General features: G+C 51.9%; 2 protein-coding genes across 10 annotated transcripts in view; one reads left to right on the forward strand and one right to left on the reverse strand.

Moving 5' to 3' along the window:
* Positions 1-3,332, forward strand: CCNI2 (cyclin I family member 2). Of its 4 annotated transcripts, none has more exons than XM_073802515.1 (3): positions 1-602; positions 949-1,080; positions 3,204-3,332. In XM_073802515.1, exons 1-2 carry the CDS (start codon positions 77-79, stop codon positions 1,002-1,004), a joined length of 582 nt encoding a protein of 193 aa, XP_073658616.1. In that variant the 5' UTR covers positions 1-76; the 3' UTR covers positions 1,005-1,080; positions 3,204-3,332. The 4 variants fall into 4 exon arrangements, with proteins under 4 accessions (XP_073658616.1, XP_073658615.1, XP_073658618.1 ...); XM_073802514.1 differs by lacking the exon at positions 3,204-3,332 and adding an exon at positions 1,659-2,839; XM_073802517.1 differs by lacking the exon at positions 3,204-3,332 and adding an exon at positions 1,659-2,839 and having other exon boundaries at positions 952-1,080.
* The window catches only part of SEPTIN8 (septin 8), a 27,069-nt gene continuing 9,334 nt past the window's right edge, over positions 2,989-20,723 (reverse strand). For 2 of the 6 annotated variants that reach the window (XM_033853159.2, XM_033853156.2), the window contains 9 exons: positions 18,023-18,143; positions 16,776-16,971; positions 16,247-16,433; positions 15,072-15,233; positions 14,406-14,502; positions 14,042-14,210; positions 13,705-13,837; positions 13,413-13,603; positions 2,989-4,495 (listed from right to left, as the gene is read on the reverse strand). In XM_033853159.2, coding sequence (XP_033709050.1) covers positions 4,330-4,495; positions 13,413-13,603; positions 13,705-13,837; positions 14,042-14,210; positions 14,406-14,502; positions 15,072-15,233; positions 16,247-16,433; positions 16,776-16,971; positions 18,023-18,143 — 1,422 coding nt within the window. In that variant the 3' untranslated portion in view covers positions 2,989-4,329. Of the gene's footprint in view, positions 4,496-10,309; positions 11,005-13,412; positions 13,604-13,704; positions 13,838-14,041; positions 14,211-14,405; positions 14,503-15,071; positions 15,234-16,246; positions 16,434-16,775; positions 16,972-18,022; positions 18,144-20,723 lie in introns of those variants that run through there. The other 4 variants (XM_033853158.2, XM_033853157.2, XM_033853161.2 and 1 more) reach the window with 4 other exon arrangements.

Raw genomic sequence — 20,723 nt, forward strand, 5'->3', positions numbered from 1 at the left:
CCAGCTGCAAGTCCCGGGCGCTGGGTTAGAAAAAGCCGGGCTAAGCCGGGACCCAGACCCGGGATCTGGCGTTGCCATGGCTTCCGGCGGGCGGCCAGCGCCGGAGACGTCCGCCTCGGAGATAAGATCCGTCCGGCGTCCAGGTGAGAGTCCGGACGAAAGTCTGGGCGAAACAGTCCTTCGCTGTCTTCTCCCGCCGCCTCCGCGGAACGTCTCTCTCCCCGCGGCGATACGGAGAAGTTTCCCGGAGGCTTGCCTGCGCGGAGCGGTCAGTCTCCCGGAGCCGTCGTGGACCAGACCCACGCGGGGGGCAATGCGGCCTCGGTCAGCTGCGCGCCCCGCCCCCGGCGCCGCTCTGGGGCCACCGCCCCCGCCGCCCCCGGTTCCCAGCCGGCCCGTGCTGGTGCCGAGCGACTGGGGAGGCGTCCTGGACGAGCGCCAGCTGGATGCCCACCTGACCCAGGCCCAGGGCCGCGAGGCGCGCCTGTGGCTGGGGGGCCGAATCCAGGTACCGGTTCCCGCGGGGGCCCCTCCCGAGAGCACGTTCATCCTCCTCACGCGCGCACGGGACGCGGCCGGGTTCCACCTGCACCCGCCATCAGGTGAGCCGCACCCTGGAGCACGCACCTTCCCCCGGTGCATCCCCCGCACGAGGCAAGAGTCGAGATTCGCCAGCTTGTCACTGAGACGGTGCTTCTCTAGTAGGTGTTTTGGAGGAGGGCTTGTTTGAGTTGGGGAACCCTGCTGAAGACCAAAAAACGGGCACAGGAAGGAGAGAGTCTGAATGGGGGAGGCGCTGGGTAAGAGAGGCCCTTTATCCGACAGCGATTTAAGGTGAAGAGGCTTCTTACAGCCCCTCTGGTCACCGTAAGCAGACCGTTCAGCCACTGATGGACCGAGACTGGCCACAAGCGACCGTCCCTCCTCTGCCCCACCTCCTTCTTCCAGCAGGTGGAGATTTGCGAAGCTTTCCAGGAAGTCGTGTTGGGGCTCCTGAGAGTTGAGAACATCTTTGACTTCTCCCAGACCACTTTTAACCTGGCTCTCACTATCTTCAGCCGCCTCATAGTTTCAGTAAAGGTAGGGAAGTCTATGAGGGATGGTGACAGATGTTGGGGGTGCAAACTGACCTCTATTTCCCATTGCTGCCTAAGAGGTGAGCCATCCCAGGTGCTCAGACTGAGCCTCATCAATTCAGTAAATGGCTCCAAGTGGTAGAACTGGAATTGGAACATCCTACCATCTGCCTGTCTGACTCTGTGTTGTGTGGCCGTCAGGGGTCAGTCGACTTGGGGAGCGTGAGAGGACCTAGCTGGGAAAGGACTCCCTTTGTGATGAGGTGGGGTGTGCTCGTCTGGACCAGTACAATGCAGCCTGAGGTCAGGATGGGACCGTGTGCTCCCTGAGATGGTGCCATATTTCCCACCTCCAGTCAGTCCTCTAACAAAGGACTATTGACTAGTCATCTGTGGTTCTGAAACCAGGAGGTTTTTATGGGTCACATCTAAAAATGGGGGTCACTTCCTTGTGGATAAATACAATCAGTCTTAAAAAAAGTTAAAAAGGCAAAACTTAATTTCTTAAAAAAAAAAACCCACAGACGCTTTACAGTTTCTGGCATTCATATTCTGCTCATATGTGTTTCTTCCGTACTGCAGATAAAAAAGTGTTTACTCCATTGTGTTACAATTACTTCCTTGAGACTTGCTGCAAAAGTTAATGAAGAAGAGGAGGTATGCATCCCTGGAAGCTCATTCAGGGCTGCTTTTGAGGTATAGGGGTGTGTAACGCTGGAAACACTCAAGTTTCCTGAAAGGTCTGTGGCCTTGGGAATGGGCATTTTGGAAAAGTCATACCTTCCAGGACTTCTGCTGTCCCTTCCTTAGGCTTGTCAGACTTTGGGACCCCACAAATGGGTAATTAGAACAGCAGAATTGTCCTGGCCCAGCAAACCCAGAGGTCTGACTTCCTAGCAGATATAATCTTGCCTCATTGCTTGATGCCACATGTCACCTCCCATTAAGCAGAAGAAAAAGGCCTCCCAAACCATATGGCCTAATGACCACCCCCAGAAACTACATCTAAGAAAGCTGCTTGAGACTTAAGGACTTGGCTGTGTCAAAGAAACTGGTGTTCAGGGACTCTGGGACCCTTCTCCAAGAGGGGCAGGAGGGCCATGTGCAGTGGGTGGAAGAGAAGCCCCCATAAGTGCTTCAGGCTTGCTTGAACTTCTCAGTTTCACTGTGGCTTCTGTTCAGAAGATCCTCTCCCAATATCCTTCCCAGACCTCCCTTCCTTCCTCCCTCCCCCCAACCTCTCCCCCTTTGGGGGATAGTGGAACCACTGCCATTTCTACAAGGTCTCCCTTGGCTGATCTCAGGGTCCATGGGGGCAGAAAAAGTCACTTGTGTGTCCAGTTCCAAACCTTCAATAAAATTTATTTTAACCCTGTTTATGATTATATAATTCGTGCCCCCAAAGATGCTTTTGTCCAACTAAAAATCAAGTAAATAACCCTTAAAAGAAATATTTCTAGAGGTTATAGTAGTAATACTACTATACAGTTATATAGTAATACTTTGTTTAACTAAAAAAGTAGGACCAAGTCTTCAGTGCACTTGGTACTTGCATGTTTACTCATAGACAAGCCTTATTAGTTTCTCTGGGGAAAAGTCATAGTTTTTCCAGAACTGAACTGCCTTCAATAAGGGCGGAAAGGAATGTGTTTGCAGCTATGGTGCTGCCAAAACCATGGGAGGTTTTATCAATGAGTCTGTCTGACGCAGACCAGGAAGCTCAAAGGCATACTCCTCTCTATGACAAGGAATCATGGTAAGGATTGGGAACAGGGAATGGGTAGAGCCCACAGCTGGAAAGCTTTGAGTGCGTTGTTACAGCTGAATGGGGGAGACGGCACAGCCCCAGCCTCCAAAGCACCTTCAGGTATGAGCTGGAGTGCAGTTGGGGATCAAGACCTGTTGGCAGCAGGTGACCATGTGACATTCACTACATATTGTCACAATACCTGGGGACTTGACAGATAGCCAAGATCGGGTTTGGTTTTCCTTTCAGAAGCATTTTCTGTGGTGGGTCAGTGGAAGACAACTCTACTAGGGTCATGGATGCCCAGTCCCCAGGGATAAGAAAACAAAAGCTACCATGACATGGTGTAGGGCTTTGGCCTCTTTATTTTCTTTTTACAGTTAATTCCACGCATAAAAGACTTCATAAAGCACTATGGCTCTGGCTATTCCCCGAATGAGCTGCTGAGGATGGAGCTGGCTATTTTGGACAAACTTCACTGGGATCTCTACAGTGGGACACCGCTGGACTTCTTGACCATAGTAAGTACGAGTCTACCCTGGACTCACTGTGCCTTTAGGACAGCTGTTCACAACATAGGATGGCAAAGCACACGTCCTTGCATATGCAGCACAGTGAGGTGACCCACAAGGCTCACAACATACGGAAGAGTGAAATGTTGTCTTAAATCCAACACAGTTCCACCAGACTCCCACTTCTAAAGGACATTAAATTAACTTTACAAAGATATTTAGATGGCACTATTGTGGTGAGTTTCTCTTTTAAATACACACTGCAAAAATATTTAACTTTCCGTTCTATGAATACTGTACATAAAAATCTGTCTGCTTTTGCTACACTTTACACACATTCACTTAGCTGTCTTTATTCACCTACACACAGTCCTTATAGAGGCTTTAGACCATATTGATCTGGCACTTAAAAATGTCGTATTCGTTTATATTTGTTTTAGTTAGAGAATGATGGTCACCCTTTAGAATATGATTCTGTTAGTAAGGCAAAATTATGCAATGTGGAAATGTCATGGGGTTTTGGTCTGTTATGAAGCATGAAGATTAAATCACTAAGGGCTGTATCAGTATGAAAACTGGCCACTGTTGCCAAGCTGCAGAGTTTCCTCTCATGTCAAGCAGATACAAGTTAACTTTTCTGCTACCTTAATCTTGAATCCTATGCTTCTATTTTTCAGAATTGAAACACTGTCATCTGGGTACTTTAGGCTCTTAATGAGCATGTCACAAAGCAGACTGTCTTTTTCTCTCCAGGGTTGAGGCTGAGCTTGGCCACAGAGGGGGTATTAAGCCCCAAGCCCGTTGGGGGGCCATGAATGGGAATGAAAAGGGTTGGGCAACATTTGATATTCCCTGATGAAAATTTAAATTGTTTGCACTTTTGGTCATTGATATATGAAAAGTATGGGGTTTTCTGTTCTAACATTAAAAACCACGGTCTCCAGTTCCACGCCCTGGTGGTCCTGGGCTGGCCCCACGTGAAGGAGCTGCTGCCTCAGAGGAATCCTTCCCTCCACGTCGCATCCCTGACCAGGCAGCTGCAGCACTGTATGGCGGGCCACCAGCTGCTGCAGTTCAAGGGCTCCACACTGGCCTTGGTCATCATCACCTTAGAGTTGGAGAGGCTCATGCCCGACTGCTGTACTCCTATATCTGATCTGCTAAAGAAAGCACAGGTAGACATCAACTTTGCCCCAGACCAGGCTCTCAGTTTTGCCCCTTCAGCTGATGCACTCTGCCCCCAAAAGGGTACCTGTGGCCCTTCTTGGCCCTTGTGGGCTCCAGAAGATGCTCTGGCCATGATGACTCTGAAGAGTCTTCCTAAGGGCTAGGCTTTCCACACGTGGCGTATCCTCTGGACTTGAGTATTAGATACACATTCCCTTCACCAGAGTGGGTTTCTCTGACAGTGAGTGAAGCTTTATTTCAGTAGCAGCCCTTGTAGTCAAGAGGATGTGGGGACATGTCTAGCTCAGGAGGAAGCAAACCTGAGCTTAGTATTGAGGAGTGTAAATTTCTGACCCCTCACCCTCTATACGGTACCAGGCACCAGGATACCCTGAGTAGGCACTGGGAGGTCAGAATCACTCAGGATGGACAGGGTAAGATGGAATGCAGTTAGAATAATGACAGTTTTTGCTGAGGTTGAAGATGGGTGTTCCTGAGATGGTGGGGTTAATGTTCTTAAGTTGGGTGGTTGGACCTTCCTGAAATTGCTCCATGCTAATATTTCAGCACTGAATTGCTCATTCTTTAGAATGTAAAATGATTCTGCCTCAAGGATGACCACTCTGTTTTAATTACAGGTCGGTATTAGGCAATGGAACCACTGCAAAGAACTTGTAAAGCAACAGCTGACAAGTTTTTAGTCATCCTCCCGCACAGACAACTTTCTGGTTCACCTGCCAGCCTCTGTGCCCCTACCCCGGTGCCCTTTAGAGCATAATGGCAATCCCGCCTTGCTTGGACTCCTCTATATTGTAGGCTTTACGGATCCTATAACAAGAAAGGAAGAAGGCCCTGAAAGAGCAACTGAGAAAACATTCCTGTCTTCAGAAAAAATTAAGGGGGCAAAAAAGATAGGTCAGGGTCCCTAAAGGGAAGGGTAATCTGACAAACTGAACCCCTGCCTCCCTCTGAACCCTGGGCCCGAGACCAGAGAGAAGGAGTAAATGCTCATACTGCAGCTTGCTTTTTCTTCCTTCTCCAGCAAGGGCTGTATCAGCCCCTAAGACAGCTGGACTATGAGGCCAGAGGTAGGCTTTGCTCAGGGCCGAAGGGCTGGGCTGGTGCTGACAGACAAGTTCTTGCTGCTCCACCTGCCAGAGCCGGCCAGGTCCTTCCAGCTTCCCAGGCTTGTACCAAGAACATGTGCAGCTTTCAAGTCCCAAGTACTCTGCCCACCCCTGCAGAAATGGGATAGTCTCTCCAGGTAGATCTACCTTGACTTGGCCAGGATTTAAGTCTTTTCTTCATAAGGACTCGATTTATAAAGTATGCTTTATTTAATGTACAGCATCTTGATCAAGCTTTAGGCAAATTTCTCCTTTGTTACTCTTAAGCAAAGTAGTTTATTAGCTTAACTAGAGGGATTCTTGTGTTAAAGCAGAACACTTCAAGGTGGCCCTTGTGATGGGGAGAGACAGCTCCCAGAGCTTCTGGTTGAGGTGAGCAGGGGCTGAGGCTGAGGCTGCCTCCACCACTGCCAGGAGGAGGGAGAGACCACTAGCGTGGCTGAGGGAGGTGACACTATAGAGCCATTCTCTAGGCAGTGGAGTCCAGCTGGCAACGATGCCCACTGGGGCTGTGTAAGGAGTGTTGGGCATATGAATGACTGAACCACACATTTAGAGGTAATTTGTGAAGTCCTTCCACTGTGAACAGTTTTTTGTAAACGTGCTAAGCCACGCGGAGTGTGATCTGCTACCAGCTGCAAAACAGCCGAGGACTACATATAGTATAATAGTGTCTGTACTGTAGTCAGCACAAATCTCTACCTTTTGTTGAAACAAATTTGCGTGTTGGAACTTTTGTTAAAATACACCTTAATTCCTTTCAACCCTGTCTGAGTCTTATATGTATTAGATACCTTGCATTTAGAGCTGATAGAGTCAAATACACTTGAAATACATCTCTCAAGCCCTGTCAGTAACTGTCCTCTAGTCCAACACAGAGGGACATGCTGAGGGGCAGCCTGCTGCTCATGGCCACAGCTCCCTCTGCCTCCTTCCTTCCATTGGGAGTGGGCACTGTCGCTGGTGGGGCAGGGGCTCATCCTGAGAGCCCACACCAGCTCACGCTGTCTCTGACTTCAGGAAACTGCTGAGAGGTATCTGGACCCCCTTAACCAAGTAAGCTGCATCCCCAGAGCTAAACCAACTCTCAGTCTCTTGGAAAAAGGAGAAGGTGGACCTGTGAGCCACAGTATGGGGGTAAGGGACAGCCTTGCTGCTTCATCTTTCTGTAAATAATATTCCCCTTCTTTGGGGAAGCAAACTTCTGCATTGCCAAAATACCACTTGTGAGATTTTTTGTTTTAAAAGTTTTATGCTGTTCAAGCTTGTCTTGGAATCCTAGGTCCCATCCTACTCTCCTTTAACATTTTTTTCCTGCAGTTAGGAACTCATATCCCACCTCAGATTAGAGACTGGGGATCACTGTGGTGGGAGAAATAAAGACACATCCATCTTCCACTTGTCCCCATCTGCAGAGGGCAGGAATTGGTAAAGGACTGTGGCTGCAGAAAACAGAGATGGGAGAGAGCTCAGAGGCAGATGGGCTAAGAGAGGAGCACGTGGATGAGCATCATAGACCTGTCCTAAATTTGTCCAAATATTACCTCCCCCAATTGGGTGAGCCAAGGTCTTTCCATCAGTGTGGCCCTATTCCCCCTGGCTTCCTAGAGAGTCTCTGTCCTTCAAAGCTTGATGAAGACTTTGCCTCCCTGCTACCTGCCTCCCTGTGGGGAGAGTAGTGCTATACCTTCACTAGGGATGCCTGCATGCCAGTCTCCCTGCTGGGCTGTCAGCTTCCCCACCTTAGTCCCCCATCTCCTCATTTTGGTCTTCCCAGAGATCAACCTAGTGTCCAACAGAGAAAGCACGTCAACAATGGGCCCAGGAGATTGCCATCACTTCCTTCAACCACCAGTCTGCCCTCAACCAAATATTTGCCTACTTACCAGGGCATCCCATCTCTGCAAAACCATCTCAGGTCCACCAACCTACACTGTCAAGCTGCACAGGAATTAAGGGTCCAGGATACCAATATTGAAACCTCAATTCCTCCAGTTACGAGCTGTGTGACCTTGGGTAATTACTTAACCTCTCTGTGCCTTGCCTATAAAATGGGCAAAATGGTACCTAACCATAGGATTATTGTGAAGATTAGAGGAATTAATACATGTAATGCACTTTAGACCAATGACTAGCACACAATAAGAACTCAAATGTTAGTCGTCGTATGTCAAGCCTCCTCAACAAGGAGGTAAACTTTTCAAGCGCAGGGTCTTCCTTCTCTCATGTCCTGCTGGATAAAGTCACCTGATAAAGATTCATTAACCACAGGCTGCGTCTTCTCTTTCCTATCTTTCCTCCATCCCACACCTATTCAAGAGCCTTTCACAGATGCCCATGGCAGGATTCACTATTAAAACACTACTCCTATAGAAGCTGATCAACCCCACAAAGTTCATGGAAAAGACAAGCTGTATTTTACCACAGGTGTAGCATATTAATAGGCTAGGAAACATTAAGTCAGAAAAGCCACTGCCCAAAGAAGACACCACAAAAACTCAAAATAAATGCAAAATTTAATGGAAAAAAATGAGTACAAAGTGAATGGAAAGGAACAAAAATTGTCAATGAATGAAGGAGTAAATGAATTAACAAATGAAGCAGTTTTAGAAAAGCATGTTAACGTAAGAGACTAGCAAGCCACACTTCCCTTGGGCCTCTTATCCAGTAATACGAGCCCCACTTAACAGGGAACCCACACAAAGACATACACACAAACATACATGGAGTTAGTCTGCACAAGTGCAGACCACCTAGACTCAGGTTACCCATAACTTGGGTGACCATACAACCCAGTTTGCCTGAGACAGTTATGGCTTATGCCTGTTGACTTGGCGTAATTATTAATAGCATTTCCTTTCACTCTCAAAAGTCTCAGTTTGGGCAATAAATTATACGGTGATTCTACCCAAAACCAACTTGGTTCATGAAAGACATGATAGTAAATGCCAGCGTGATCCCACTGACTGTCCTAAATGCCAACATGATACTGAGACAGAAAAGGAGGGGTAATCAGATCCTGCAGACAGGGGGCACATTCCGTGATGGGGAGCTTGTTAAATAATGGCAAGTTCTAAGCCCACCTTGGGCACCAAGAATTAATTTGGTCTCAGCTAAAAATGACAAAATTCCAAACATAAACAGCATGGGAGAAAAGTGCAGTAAGGCTTGCTGAAGTCAATGGGTCCTGTGGAGGCAGCTCAGACCCCAGAAAATGTAACAATGACAGGTCTCCCCGAGATTCTGGGAAGGCGTGGGCCCGCAGGCAGATAACCAGCCATAATTCTGGTCTCCCAAGTATGCCCTGGGTGCAGCCCGCAGGCGGCAGTGGATGGGTGGCAGAATCTGCCCACTCCAAGAGTCCCCAGATTAGCCCATGAATCAGGAGTCCTTATTTCTTATATAACCAGTGAACCTGCTGGGTCACTGAGCCTCGTCTTCAGAAATACATTAGCTATACATTAGCTGACAGAGGCTATCTTAAAGGTCATACTTCCACCCAACTAAATACACTTTCAGACATATAATTACCCTAAAGTTAAGCCACTCACAGTCCACATCTGCCTTAGATATGCTGATTTACCTTTTTGGATACCCACACTGAAGCATCAGTTATAGCCAGAGGTGGATTTACTCTGAAGCTAATGAAGCTTAATTCTCAGTGCCCTTTCCAAGGCCCTGTACCTAATTTTATACTCATATCCTTCTTTTTTTAAAAAAAAAAAAAGGTTTCTCAAGTAGTTCAAGCTTCAAGCCCCTCAAAAACCTGTATCCACCCCTGGTCATGGCATAACTTTGGAGAATCTTCACTTTGAGCATCAATAAAACCTGCTCTGCTCCTGGCGAGGAGAAAAAGACCACCTTTTCCTGGTCACGCCTCAGTGGATACACACAGCTCACCCTCCACCCCTCTCTGAATGTAACACGGTCTCAGAAGGGCAGGAAGGAGCCAGGACCTTGTCCTGGAAATCAGTAAAGCAGGCCAAGGCAGAAAGAGGGAAACAATGATGGGAGAGAAGATGAAGGACGTAAAAAACAAAATGCCAATCCAACAATATATTAGCGCAGCTTCCTATGTCTTCCAACTAGGGAGTGCACTAGACTGTAAGCTCCTTGAGGACAGAGCTGTGCTTTACTCTGGGTAGCCAGTGCCCAGCACAGTGCTTCATCAACATTAAATGAAATCCTTCCTCTCATCTATTCATTTCTTGTGTACCATATTATCAGCCTATATTTTCAACCCTGATATTCTCAATGGCTTGCAAATCAACAGGAACATAGAAGAATGCTTGTACTTTCTTAGAATGTTCTCTTTAAGAATGCCGGTGAAGGGGAAAAGCTCCTCTGCTGGTATTTTTTTCTTAAATTGTTCACATACATCAGACACTTTCACCTCTTTCCCTGTGACTCAGCCAAGAAAAAGGAAACAATGATCTGGAGAAAAACCTGTTCCCGCTGAACATTCTTGCATTTGGAATATGCAGAATTGGTTTGGGGGTCTTAGTTAAACAGAGTCAAACACTTAACATGCACACATGGGGTTGGTCCCTGTTTACAGGTAGCACCTCTGGGGCACAGAGACAATGGCTTTGGGCTGCTGTTCCATTTACATTCACAGTAAGAACACTGGATGTGGTCTTGTTCATGATCCACTTTCATCCATAAAGAAATTCCAAACACTGTCATTACAGGATGTTTATTACCCACCTCTCCCTATATTTTATAGGGATACTTTATACATAAGAAAGGTTTAGAGATATTTTTAGTTTTTAAAAATCAGGGAATCTGTTACTTATGAAAATAATGGGAGAGGGTATTATTTGTCTTTATGCTCGTGCCAAAATAAAAATTTAGAAGTGCTTTAAAAGTTATTATTGAAATTAAGCTCTAGGTTAGAAAAATTAAAATGAAGGGGAACCAGGCGAATTTGCAGCATGTATACCACACCACGTGGCCACACCTAGGGCACTGCATGAGTTGCCATCTTGACGCTGAACAATTAGGCCGAGCATCGCCGGCTGGGGCCTTCGCTAGAGTGGCACAAGACTGCTCCGTCAAGGAATAGTGACACTGTAAATGGAAGACCAGCCACTGGCTCTGAAAAAAATAAACCTCATCAGTTTTGGATTCCAGCATTCATGGCTTTAACGAGTTTGCATAGAGAGGGTGGCCCGCCAGGCCCAGGCAGCCTGGGGGATGGCGGGGTGGGGGGGGTGGGGGGGAAAAAGCAAGGCTGTAAACACTGGAGTCTGTACCAGCTCCCAGTCCGTCCTCACACCATGTTATGGGAGAAGGGTCACAAGGTGTAACTCAAGCAACTTAACACATGAAAGTCTAAAGTCCACTCTTGACATGTAAGTCTGTGCGTGCGTTAACTGAAAAATAAAAATAAAACAAACAGAACAAAAACAGACACATTAAAAGGTACACAGACGACCAAATCAAACAGAAGCAAAAGACAGCAAGATGAACACTGGGAAAGGACAGTCAGTTTGGCATTTGTAACAAGCAAAGCAGAGAATTCACTTCAGTTTATGGCATCCCAGGCTGAGGGTCGGATAGGGAAGTAATTTTGCAAAGATCAATTAAAATTTGAAGAATAAGTACAGTCAGTCAAAGCCATTCAACTAAATGGTCACAAAAAAATGTCCTCCCAAATGCACTCCTGACTCATCCCATTCCCCTGACCAGGGTGGGGGGAAGGGGTGCTCCCAGCCACCCCACCTACCCCACTCCTGGCCTCCACAAGGCCAGCATTGGAGGAGAGCGCTCTCTCCCAGAGGCCAAACTGACTGAAGCTTTCTGGAATGTCCAGCAAACAGATAAGGCCTGTTTTCCAGGCCCAGGTCACATGAAAAAAGCAGGGAGACCTGACACCAGTGATGAGCCCCACCCTGAGCTGTGCTGGTGCCCTTGCAGCCAGCCTGCACCCCACCCCATTGGCCCTCATCCCCTGACCTGGCCACGGGTCCTTGATCTTCTGTTTTTGAGGGGTTTCTCCATAGCTTATTTCCTAGGGGACTCTGCCTGCCTTTTTTTAAACGAGATGGCCTGGGATAAGCTGGCAGGGAGCACGGAAAAGTCAATTCAGGAGCCAGCATGTGGTTCATAGAGTGGCATATCCACTCCCAGGAAAAACAAGATTTCTGAGCCATTAGCTTGAAATCCACACAGGTTCCAATTCACAGAGCCCTCACACTCACCGAGCTCACCAAGACCTGGACATGGGACCAGGGCTGGAAGCAAATGCAAAGCAGAAGGGAAATTTACATGGCTGAGGGGAGTGTGGGGCTGGGGTCCTCCCTGGGGACGAGCAGGGGCTTATCTGTCGCAGCCGTGCCAGCAGCTGGGGTGGAACCACCAGTCAGCAGGATGCGGGAAACTACAGGGTCTATTCCAAAGCAGAAGACAGGCCTCAGGAATGAGAACTAGCATCCAGTTCCTAAACGCCTGGCTTTGTCCCCCTGGTCTCCCCCAGAAGCTCCTTAAGTTTATTTTCCTTAGATGTGTCTGTGCCTCTGTGCGTGTGTGCCTTGGGGACTGTGTGTGTTAGTAGATATGTGTCTGAGTCTATGTATGTGATGGGGCAGGAGAGAGTAAGACAGTGTGCATGTGTCATGCGTGTGTGTGTGTTAGGGAGCACAATATTGGGGGGCAGGTGGCAGGCTAAGGCCACAAGCAGCATCCCAGGGCCACAGCTAGCCATGCGCTGCACGCCCCTAACCACGAGGCTCCACTGCCACCACGGAAGGAAATGCCTGGACACACACATTCCCGAACACTCCAGGAGGAAATGGAGTTCCAAGAAGAACAAGAATGAGGACCAAGATGGGTACACCTGGCAAGAGAAGGAAGGTACCTGACACAGACCAGGGGCAGGGAGAAGCAGGGACAGACGAGATCCCCACAGTGTGATGCTGTGTGGGACACTGAATGAAGTGGGGCGGGAGAGGGAGACTCCCCGGGAGCCAGGGCATCTGGACTCCAGATGTGAGTATGGAAACAGGCTATGAAAAACACCAAGGAGAAGGGACTTAAGAGTGGCCCCCACCTGGCCAAAATTGACTGCACTCCTGGAAAAGCCTCCGCCCCATCCCCTATAATTCTCTCTCCTCTGAGTACTCTCGGAGGAACAACTCCAGCCTCTACCTGAGGGGCAGCCTCCTCTCCAGTAGGACTCACAGGGCCCCTACAGGGAGCTGCTGTCCTTCCTTTAGCAGGTCAAGATCATAGTGTCCAGGGGGTCAGTGCTGGCTGGGCTCAAGTCTCCACTGTCCTCAGTCACCACCTGCCTGCCAATATGGGGCCCACGTCCACAGCTTCAGGACTGAGGGGGAGGCACCATGGCTGTCCAAGCAGAAACCACAGGAGCTTTTGGAATCTGCCCAGAAATGCTAACATTCCCAGGCCCTGACCGTCTCCTGGCCTGAAAGACTTTCCCTGAGACCCTACACCCTCTCGGGGGCCACTCCCTGCCTGTGTGGCCCAGCCTTCTCCACCCAGCTCTTGAGGGGGCTGCAGGAGAGAGAGAGAAAGACACACAGAGAGAGAGAGAAATGGGGTGTGGGGTAGAAGAGGGAGAGAGGGGCCACTCATGCACGAATACAAGAGTGGGCATGAATGCGTGATATCTTGAGATATGAAGATCACTAGTGAAAGAAGAAAGGTGAGCAAGAATGAGGTGGGAGAGCAAGTGAAAGGAGAGAGCGAAATGGTGAGCCAGCGAGAGTGAGCAAGAGTGAGAGGGAGCGAGCCAGCGCAGGGCAGGGAGCCCGCCACCTACTTCTTCTTGTCCTTGTCCTTCCTCAGAGGCTGCTGCGAGGTGGCGTGCAGGGCCTGAGACTGCAGGGCCTCCACCGCCGCCTTCCTGCGGTTGAAGGCGTTGGTCTCCTCCTCCAGTTCCCGGCGCTTCTCCTCCACCTTGCGCTTCTCTTCCTGGTGGACCCGCTTGAGGTGTTCAAACTTCTCGTGGAGCTGGGAGCAGAAGGCGGGGAGGCCGGGCTTCATGTGGGCCCAGAAGGAGCCCAGGCCCTCCCTGGCCTGGCCTCACCACAACCCTCAAGCCCCGCACACACCTCTCTCTCCTTCTCCTTCAACTCCAGCTCCGTCTCCTTCACTTTGTTGACGAACATCTGCCTCATCTCCTCCTCCTTCCTCTGCAGCTCGCTCAGGAATTCTTTCCTCTTGGCCTCGTATGTCTCCTGCAGGCTGTGGAGACCCAGAGAAAAGAGGCCAACGCGGAGATTATGGCAGAACGGAGTGGGCAGAGCCAGAGAAGCGAAATCACGTGGGCATGGGGGATCGGGGGCAGAGGATGCTGGGGTCCCAGCAGCCTCTCTCCCCAGCTCACAAGCCCCCAGAACAGATGCCAACGTGGCAAGTCTGGCTGTGGCTGGGGAGATAGGCTGTCACCTGAAAGGCTGGCTGTCACCATCGCTGTCCTGGAAGCCCATCTCCTCCAACTTGCAGCGCCGGTAGAGCTCGTAGTGCCGACTGTGGGTCTGCTCGCGGAGGTCCTCCATATTCACCCGGATCAGCATTTCCCGGAGCTTCACGAAGTCGCAGTGATTTTCGTTCTCCACTGAAAGGAGAGGGCACGTGGGCATCAGGCAGGCTCCCAGCCACCAGCACAGGAAGGACGGGGCACAGGACAGCGGTTAGGGTGTTAGAGGTAGACTCCAGAGAGAGGACAGGCAGCAGATGGTCACGGTGAGGACAGGACAGGGGACTGAGTCCGGGTCCCCAGCCGGGGCTGTGCTCTCACCACCACACTCACCCTGCACCACGCCCCAAGGGTACTGCCGCGCTCGCACCAGCTTGTTCCCCACCTTCACCTCCTCGGTGCTGCCCACCACGGCAAAGGGCAGGTGTGCCTGGAAAGGGCCCAAGTGTGCATGAGCACTGAGGTGACACAGGCTAATGAACAGACCCACCCTCACTGCCCCTGGGGCCCAGGGAGGGGTTGCCCAGACCTGAACAAGGCCTGGCCAGATGCTCACTTGACGGCTTTCCTTTGGAGAAGTATCCTGGAATCTCCACACAAGGGAGGGGGCTGAACCCGCAACCCCTTTCCTCTTGTTCTAGGGTGTTCTTTCAGCCCTTGGGCTCACCAGGGGCCACTAGAAGCTCTCTCAAACGACCTGTGGGCCTGGCTCTCTTCCAAGTTCCCAAGCCCTGGCATCCTGCCTGCTTGCTCCTACAGGTTTCAGGTCCTAGCCCTGAGTTCGTACCTTGGGAAACTTAAACCTGGGGAAGCCCCGGTACCAGCCCAATACCCAATTCTTCCCATCTCCTGTCCAGAAGATGCAGGACTGGCCAGCTCCCAGATGCCCACCCATCCTTCCTGGAGAGCTCAGGTTGAAACCCAGGGAAAAGAGAGTGGCCTGGGGCTGGCTCCAAGCCCTCTGGCCCCAGAGCCCCAAGGCCCTTGCCCAACACTCACATTCATGACCGCATTAATCTCTGCAACAGCTTCATCATCCGTGGGAAACTGGTAGATCTGGACCCCATTGCTGACCAGCTCACCCATGATCTTGATCTTGAACTTGTGGAGCTCACTCTTGGAAATGGTGTCCGCTTTGGCGATGATGGGAATAATGTTCACCTGCCAGGATTGAGGAGAGGGGTCAGCAGGTGAGTTGCTCCTTGACTGTGGAGAGCCCTGCTCAGGCCACACCCCTGGGCAGGCGGGCAGGAAGCCAGAGAGATGGAGCTGCTCCTAAGGGGTGTCCTGGCCTGAACCCAGCCAGCTGGGGCCGTTCTGACGGGTTGTAACAATTGGCTGCAGTGTTTCTTACAGCCCTGGCTGCCCCAAACCTCCATCCAGCCCCAAATTACTCCCTTGGGCATACCCAGCTTTCACCCAGAGTGCTCTGAAGGTCTTAACTGGTGTGGGGCCTGACAGGACCAGCAGTAGGGGGCTGAGCACCTCCAAAGCAGGTTAGATGACCCATTAGCAGAAGCCACAGGAAGACCTCAAAATCTCCCAGGCCAAGGTTATCCCATTGTTCACAGTGAAAATTAACTCCTGAGAGAGGGGAGCAGTCACGTGAGAGCTGACAGGTGACTCTGGGGCTGCACACCCTCCAGGACCCCATGCCATTCCTGCCATTCCCATGAAGCTGCCCTTTTAATACCCACTCCTCATTCCTACTCTAATTCTGGGGCTTAACTCTCCTGTCTCTACTGTGCTCAGGAGGACCCCAAGGGAAAGCCACGGCAGGAAGGACAGGGGAAGTGAAGGCAGCAGAGGAACTAGGAATTGAGAGAGAGAAAATGAGCAGAGAATTGGGATGCTCTGGGGAGGTGGGGTCAGAGGGGCAGAGGGACGGGGGCGAGGTGGGGAGGTAACTCTAGGGGGATGGGGAGGATGCCAGGAGCTAGCAGGCTGAGAATAAGAATCAACTCAGCTGGAAGGAATGGGCTCAGGGCCAGACGCAGGGGACAGAGATCTAGAGAAAGAGCCCAGAGCAATGGGGGCTGGCTGGAGCCATAGGGACAGATGCAAGAGAAGATACAGAGAGGACCAAGCCCAGGGGGCTGTCCACAAGCCCCCAACCACACCCCCCCTCTGTGGAAGATGGGGAGCCCACAGAATCAGCTGGAGGGGGGCCAGACCTTGCTGTCTAGTTTCTTCATGGTCACCAGATCCAGGGACTTGAGGGAGTGCCCCGTGGGCGTGATGAAGTAGAGGCAGACGTGGATCCTCGTGTCATGGTAGTCGAAGAGCGAACGGCGGATCTTCAGCTCCTCCTGCAGGTAGTTTTCAAACTGCGCATCGATGTAGTCAACTATGGGCCTGTAACTACAGACGGCTCCGTCACTGGAAGGCAGGCAGCAGAGCCGTGGTGCAAGGCCTGGAGCCCAGCCAGGCTGCCCACCAGCCTTCTCTCTGTGGGAATGAACAGTTTCTACCTGGGGATCCCTGTCTGGGTACAGGTGGCAGACCCCTTCTCCTGGTCCCCCAAGGGGTCCTCAGGACCTTAGATATTCTCCTAACGGCCCTCCCCTGGCCCCCATGGAGTGCGGGCTTGGTTACTTGTCTGGGGCAGCGAGGAGTGCAGAGCACTCGGGCAGAGTGTTAGAACCACGGCCAACGTGGAGCGACGGGGAAGAGACCAGGCGGGCCGCCCTTCCTGTCGCTTGCCTCTCATCCTTATTGATCTGATCCCCGAAGCCCACGGCATCCACGATGGTCAGCTTGAGCTGCACGTTGCTCTCTTGGAGGTCGTAGGTCTGGGGCCGCAGGCGCACACACTCCTCATGGTGACTGGCTTCCTCGGTCTCAAAGGTCGTGTTGAAGAGCGTGTTCATCAGTGTGGACTTGCCAATGCCAGTCTCCCCTGGGGGGCAAGGAGTGGGCAGAGGGGATGTCAAAGGCTGGAACTGGGGCTGTCCCTGGCTGTTGGGTAAGCCAGGTGGGGCTCAGGCACCCTCGGCCTCTGTACAAGAGAGAGGGGCAGGTCTCCCACTCCATCCCCCACTGTCCCCAACCCCATGAACCACCCCTTCTCAGTGGCCTCAGAAATAATATGTGGAAGGAAGACCCAAAAGGCTGACTTGGATATAAGACATGGCTACATGGGGTGTGTAGGTGTTTCCTCAGAGCGTGGGGAAGAGACAAAGCCAGGCAGTTGTGAGATACCACTAGACACTGGCCCCTGCTGGCCTCAATGGGACCCGGTCACCTGCTCTGCACACCATCCCTCCTGGGCCCAGGAAGGTCATGGGGCCAGCAGGGTCAGGGTCTGAAGCCACCAGTGGCTCAGCTCACCTGCTGTGGGTGGCCCCAACTTCATGAAGCTTTAATGGGAGGGGGGAGGTTCAGGAAAGGCTGCTTTCCAAGGGGCACCCACAGCCTGGCAGATGCCAGGGCTTGGGCACCTGTAGAGGGTCTGGCAGAGCTTTTTGTCCCCTCTGGGATCCCCAGGCCCTGAGGCACATGGAACCTTCCAGAGCCTCCCTGTTGGGGGCTGTATTTGTTTAGATGTGTACTGGAGCTCTTACTACATAACACTGTAATGCAGGGACAGTCTGGTTTACCATAGTGTCCTTGACACACAGTAGGAACAACAATAGCTGTTTTTTAAACAAACAAACAAACAAACAAATGGATCCCAACCACTGTGATAAACACTCAAAGCACTTCCAAGCTTTTTACTCTTTCCAAGTTTACTCTTCATGGCAACACTGAATCAGGTCCTGGCTCCACCTCTATCTTTGACCCTGGCAGAGACACCCACCAAAGCCTCGTCCTGACCCCCCAAAGTGTCACTCTGCCTGGGAGGTCCCCCTGCAGCTCAACAGGTGGTCAGGGCAGCAGCACCCCATCTCCCAGAAGACCCGCGTCCGTCCTCTGTCTGAGGCTGCCCCCTGGCCAGGCATGACACTCACCCACACAGAGGATGTTGAAGCTGAAGCCCTGAGTGACCGACTTGCTGACCAGCTGGTCGGGGAGGCTGTCGAAACCCACATGGCCACCCAGGGAGAGGCTCCGGGGCTCTGGCTCTGCGTTCTGCCAAGAGAGAGGAGAGAGGCGGTGAGCCCACTAGGGAAGAGGGGCCAAGCAGCGGGGAGGCTGAACCTGAGTCACACCACCCCCGCTGCGCCGCCAACCTCGTCTCAATTCTCAGCACGTCTCAGGACGCATCGTGAGTGCATCGGAGCTCCAGTTCCAGGCCAAGTTCCCACAGAGGGAGCCCCAGGGCCTCAGGACCCATGACTATCTGGGAAAAGGCCCTTTCACCTGTGGCTTTGCTCCTCCTGGGCTGGCGAGGAATGTCTACGCCTGAGGTGTCTCCTGGCAGGTGGCCCCAAGACCTATGGCTGCTACCTGAGGGCTCACCTGTCCTCCTGCCCAGGAGGAGGCCCCAGATGGTCCCTGGATCTTAAACGAAGATTTCAAAAGGCCAAGATTAGAGGGTGTGTATGTTCCTGTGGCCCCTTCCTACTGAAGCAGGACCCAAGCAGAGGCAGGTCTGGCCTGACCCCCTCACACTCGCACTATCGGGGGGCCTCTCCCATCAGGCTGGGCTCATAGTCCTCCACGGGCACCCCTTGCTCCTCACACACCCAAGCATGGAATGCACACGTGGGCCCTGCTGAAGGGGCCGGTGCTCACTGGGTCTCAGGACCAGTCTCTGGGGCACTGTGACTCTGAGGCCTCAGTGGTACTCTGTAGGGACTCCCAGGCTCTGGCTCCTGCCATCCTCCCGGCCCCACCCCAGTCCTAGTTGCTTAGACAGAGGATTCTGGACGAGAATGTGGAGGCCTGCCCAGAGAGGCGGGCAGCAGGTCCTGAGCGAGCAGGGGCCAGCGAGCTGGCCAGAGCACTATAAAAAGAACCCACCGGGACCCAAAGCAGAGCGTCAAGGTCAGGCTCCAATTTGTGTGGATTCTTTGCTTCCCTGGGAATGGGGGTGGAATGCTTCCCTGGGAATGGGGACGGAAGCTTCCCAGGCTCATCCTCCCCAGGTTTGGGTCCTCTCGAGGGCAGGCCCCAGACAGCTCCACACAGGGCAGAAGCATGCCTCCTCTGTTCCCAAGCCCCTCTGCCCTGACTGCCAGCTCGACAGAGCAAGGACAGGACAGGACAGAACAGGGGGTCTGAGTCTCATCCTGCCATCCAGCTCACAGCTCCTGAGGGAGGGAAACAGGCCCAACTGAAGACAGTCCCAGAAGCACTGATTAGGACAGTGGCAGCCCTTGTGTGGGTACAGGCACAGTGAGCAGAGAGGGCTGAGGACCAGAGAGTAGGGCTCTGGATCCCTGCCCTCCAGCACAGGGATCTCCTGAGCACCTGCGCTCCCCCGACCTCTCTGCAGCCGCAGCCTGTTGCCTCAGCCCGAACCCTCTGACCATTCTTTCCTCCCAACCAGAGCCCCTTGGCACTTAAACCCAACCCTCTCTTCTTCATTAATTATGCCTACCTGCCCCTTCCCCCAGGCCCCTCCCCCAGCTCAGTCATGGCATCGCTGCATCAAAGACTCCCAAGTGTGTGTGTGGGCAGCCTAGACCCCACGTGGCCCCTCCAGGCAGCTGTACTATCCCCTTGAACAAGTCAGAGTTACCCCTAAGCGGTTCCCTCCAATGACCCTCTTTCAACAGAGCCTCTGCTCTTATAGCTGACCCTTTCTCCCTGCCCCCATCCCCAGGGGAATGAGTCACAACCTTCCCAATCAAGCCCAGGTCCCCCCAGGGCTGCAAACGTAACAACAAAGAGGCCCAAAGGCAGCTTCCTCTCACTGGTAGCCACATCAAAACCAGTAAATGGAGCATAGGAAGTGCTGGGTCTGGTTCAAACCCCCTAGGGTGGCATTCCGGGCCCTTTACCATCTGAGACCTTTTTCACAGGCTTGGTTCCTGCCCAGCTGGTTATCTCTGGATATACTTTTCAAACTTGACACCTTCCCCAGGCTCCAGAGCTCACTCTACCTTTCCCTGGCACCTGCTTTGACTTGGCCCCCAAGTACGCACATTCCAGACCCCTCACTTGGCTGTGACCCCATTTCCTTGCACTATCAGTTGTCCTTTTTACATGCATCATGATTCTCCAACTGTTCCATGAGCCCCTTGAAGTGGGCTGCAGGCTGGGGGAGGTCAGCTTTCCCACTTCCCACCCTCCCACCACTATGTCCAATGTGCTAGACAACACTACCACTTATAAATCACTGAACACTGTCTTTACTGCCACGGCATCAGGGGTATCTGCCCACCTTACACAGAGCTTCATTATTCGGTCTCTGTTCCACCTGCTCGTGGCAGCTTGAGGATCAAATGGAGGACAGAACAGTTAGTCTAGGGCTTTCTTTTCAGGCGAGACTGAAAATCTCCAAAATTTAAGGCGTGCTGTGCTTGCAGAGAAGGCTATGTGTTTATTCATCCTCTTTTTCCAAGGGTGACACAATCAGGATGCAATCCAACATCCTGTAGTCTGCCGCCAAAACCCACCCAGTCAGCTGTCTGGAAGCCACGCACGCGCACACACACACTCGGCTTCAGAGTCCTTACACAGAATCAGAGGCCATCCTATTCCTGATTTTCCCCGACTCTCTTACAGTCCCAGGCTCCAAAGGCTAAGAGCAGCACTCAGGGG

The sequence above is a fragment of the Tursiops truncatus genome, chromosome 3, assembly GCF_011762595.2.
Source record: "Tursiops truncatus isolate mTurTru1 chromosome 3, mTurTru1.mat.Y, whole genome shotgun sequence".
In the NCBI taxonomy this organism is placed as follows: domain Eukaryota; kingdom Metazoa; phylum Chordata; class Mammalia; order Artiodactyla; family Delphinidae; genus Tursiops; species Tursiops truncatus.

What these genes read in the sequence shown, in the direction of transcription:
- CCNI2 (XM_073802515.1), top strand. Translation starts at nt 77, where the DNA reads ATGGCTTCCGGCGGGCGGCCAGCGCCGGAGACGTCCGCCTCGGAGATA. An exon ending in CCACCTGCACCCGCCATCAG is followed by an intron (nt 603 to 948) that starts GTGAGCCGCACC and finishes TCCTTCTTCCAG; the next exon opens with CAGGTGGAGATTTGCGAAGC.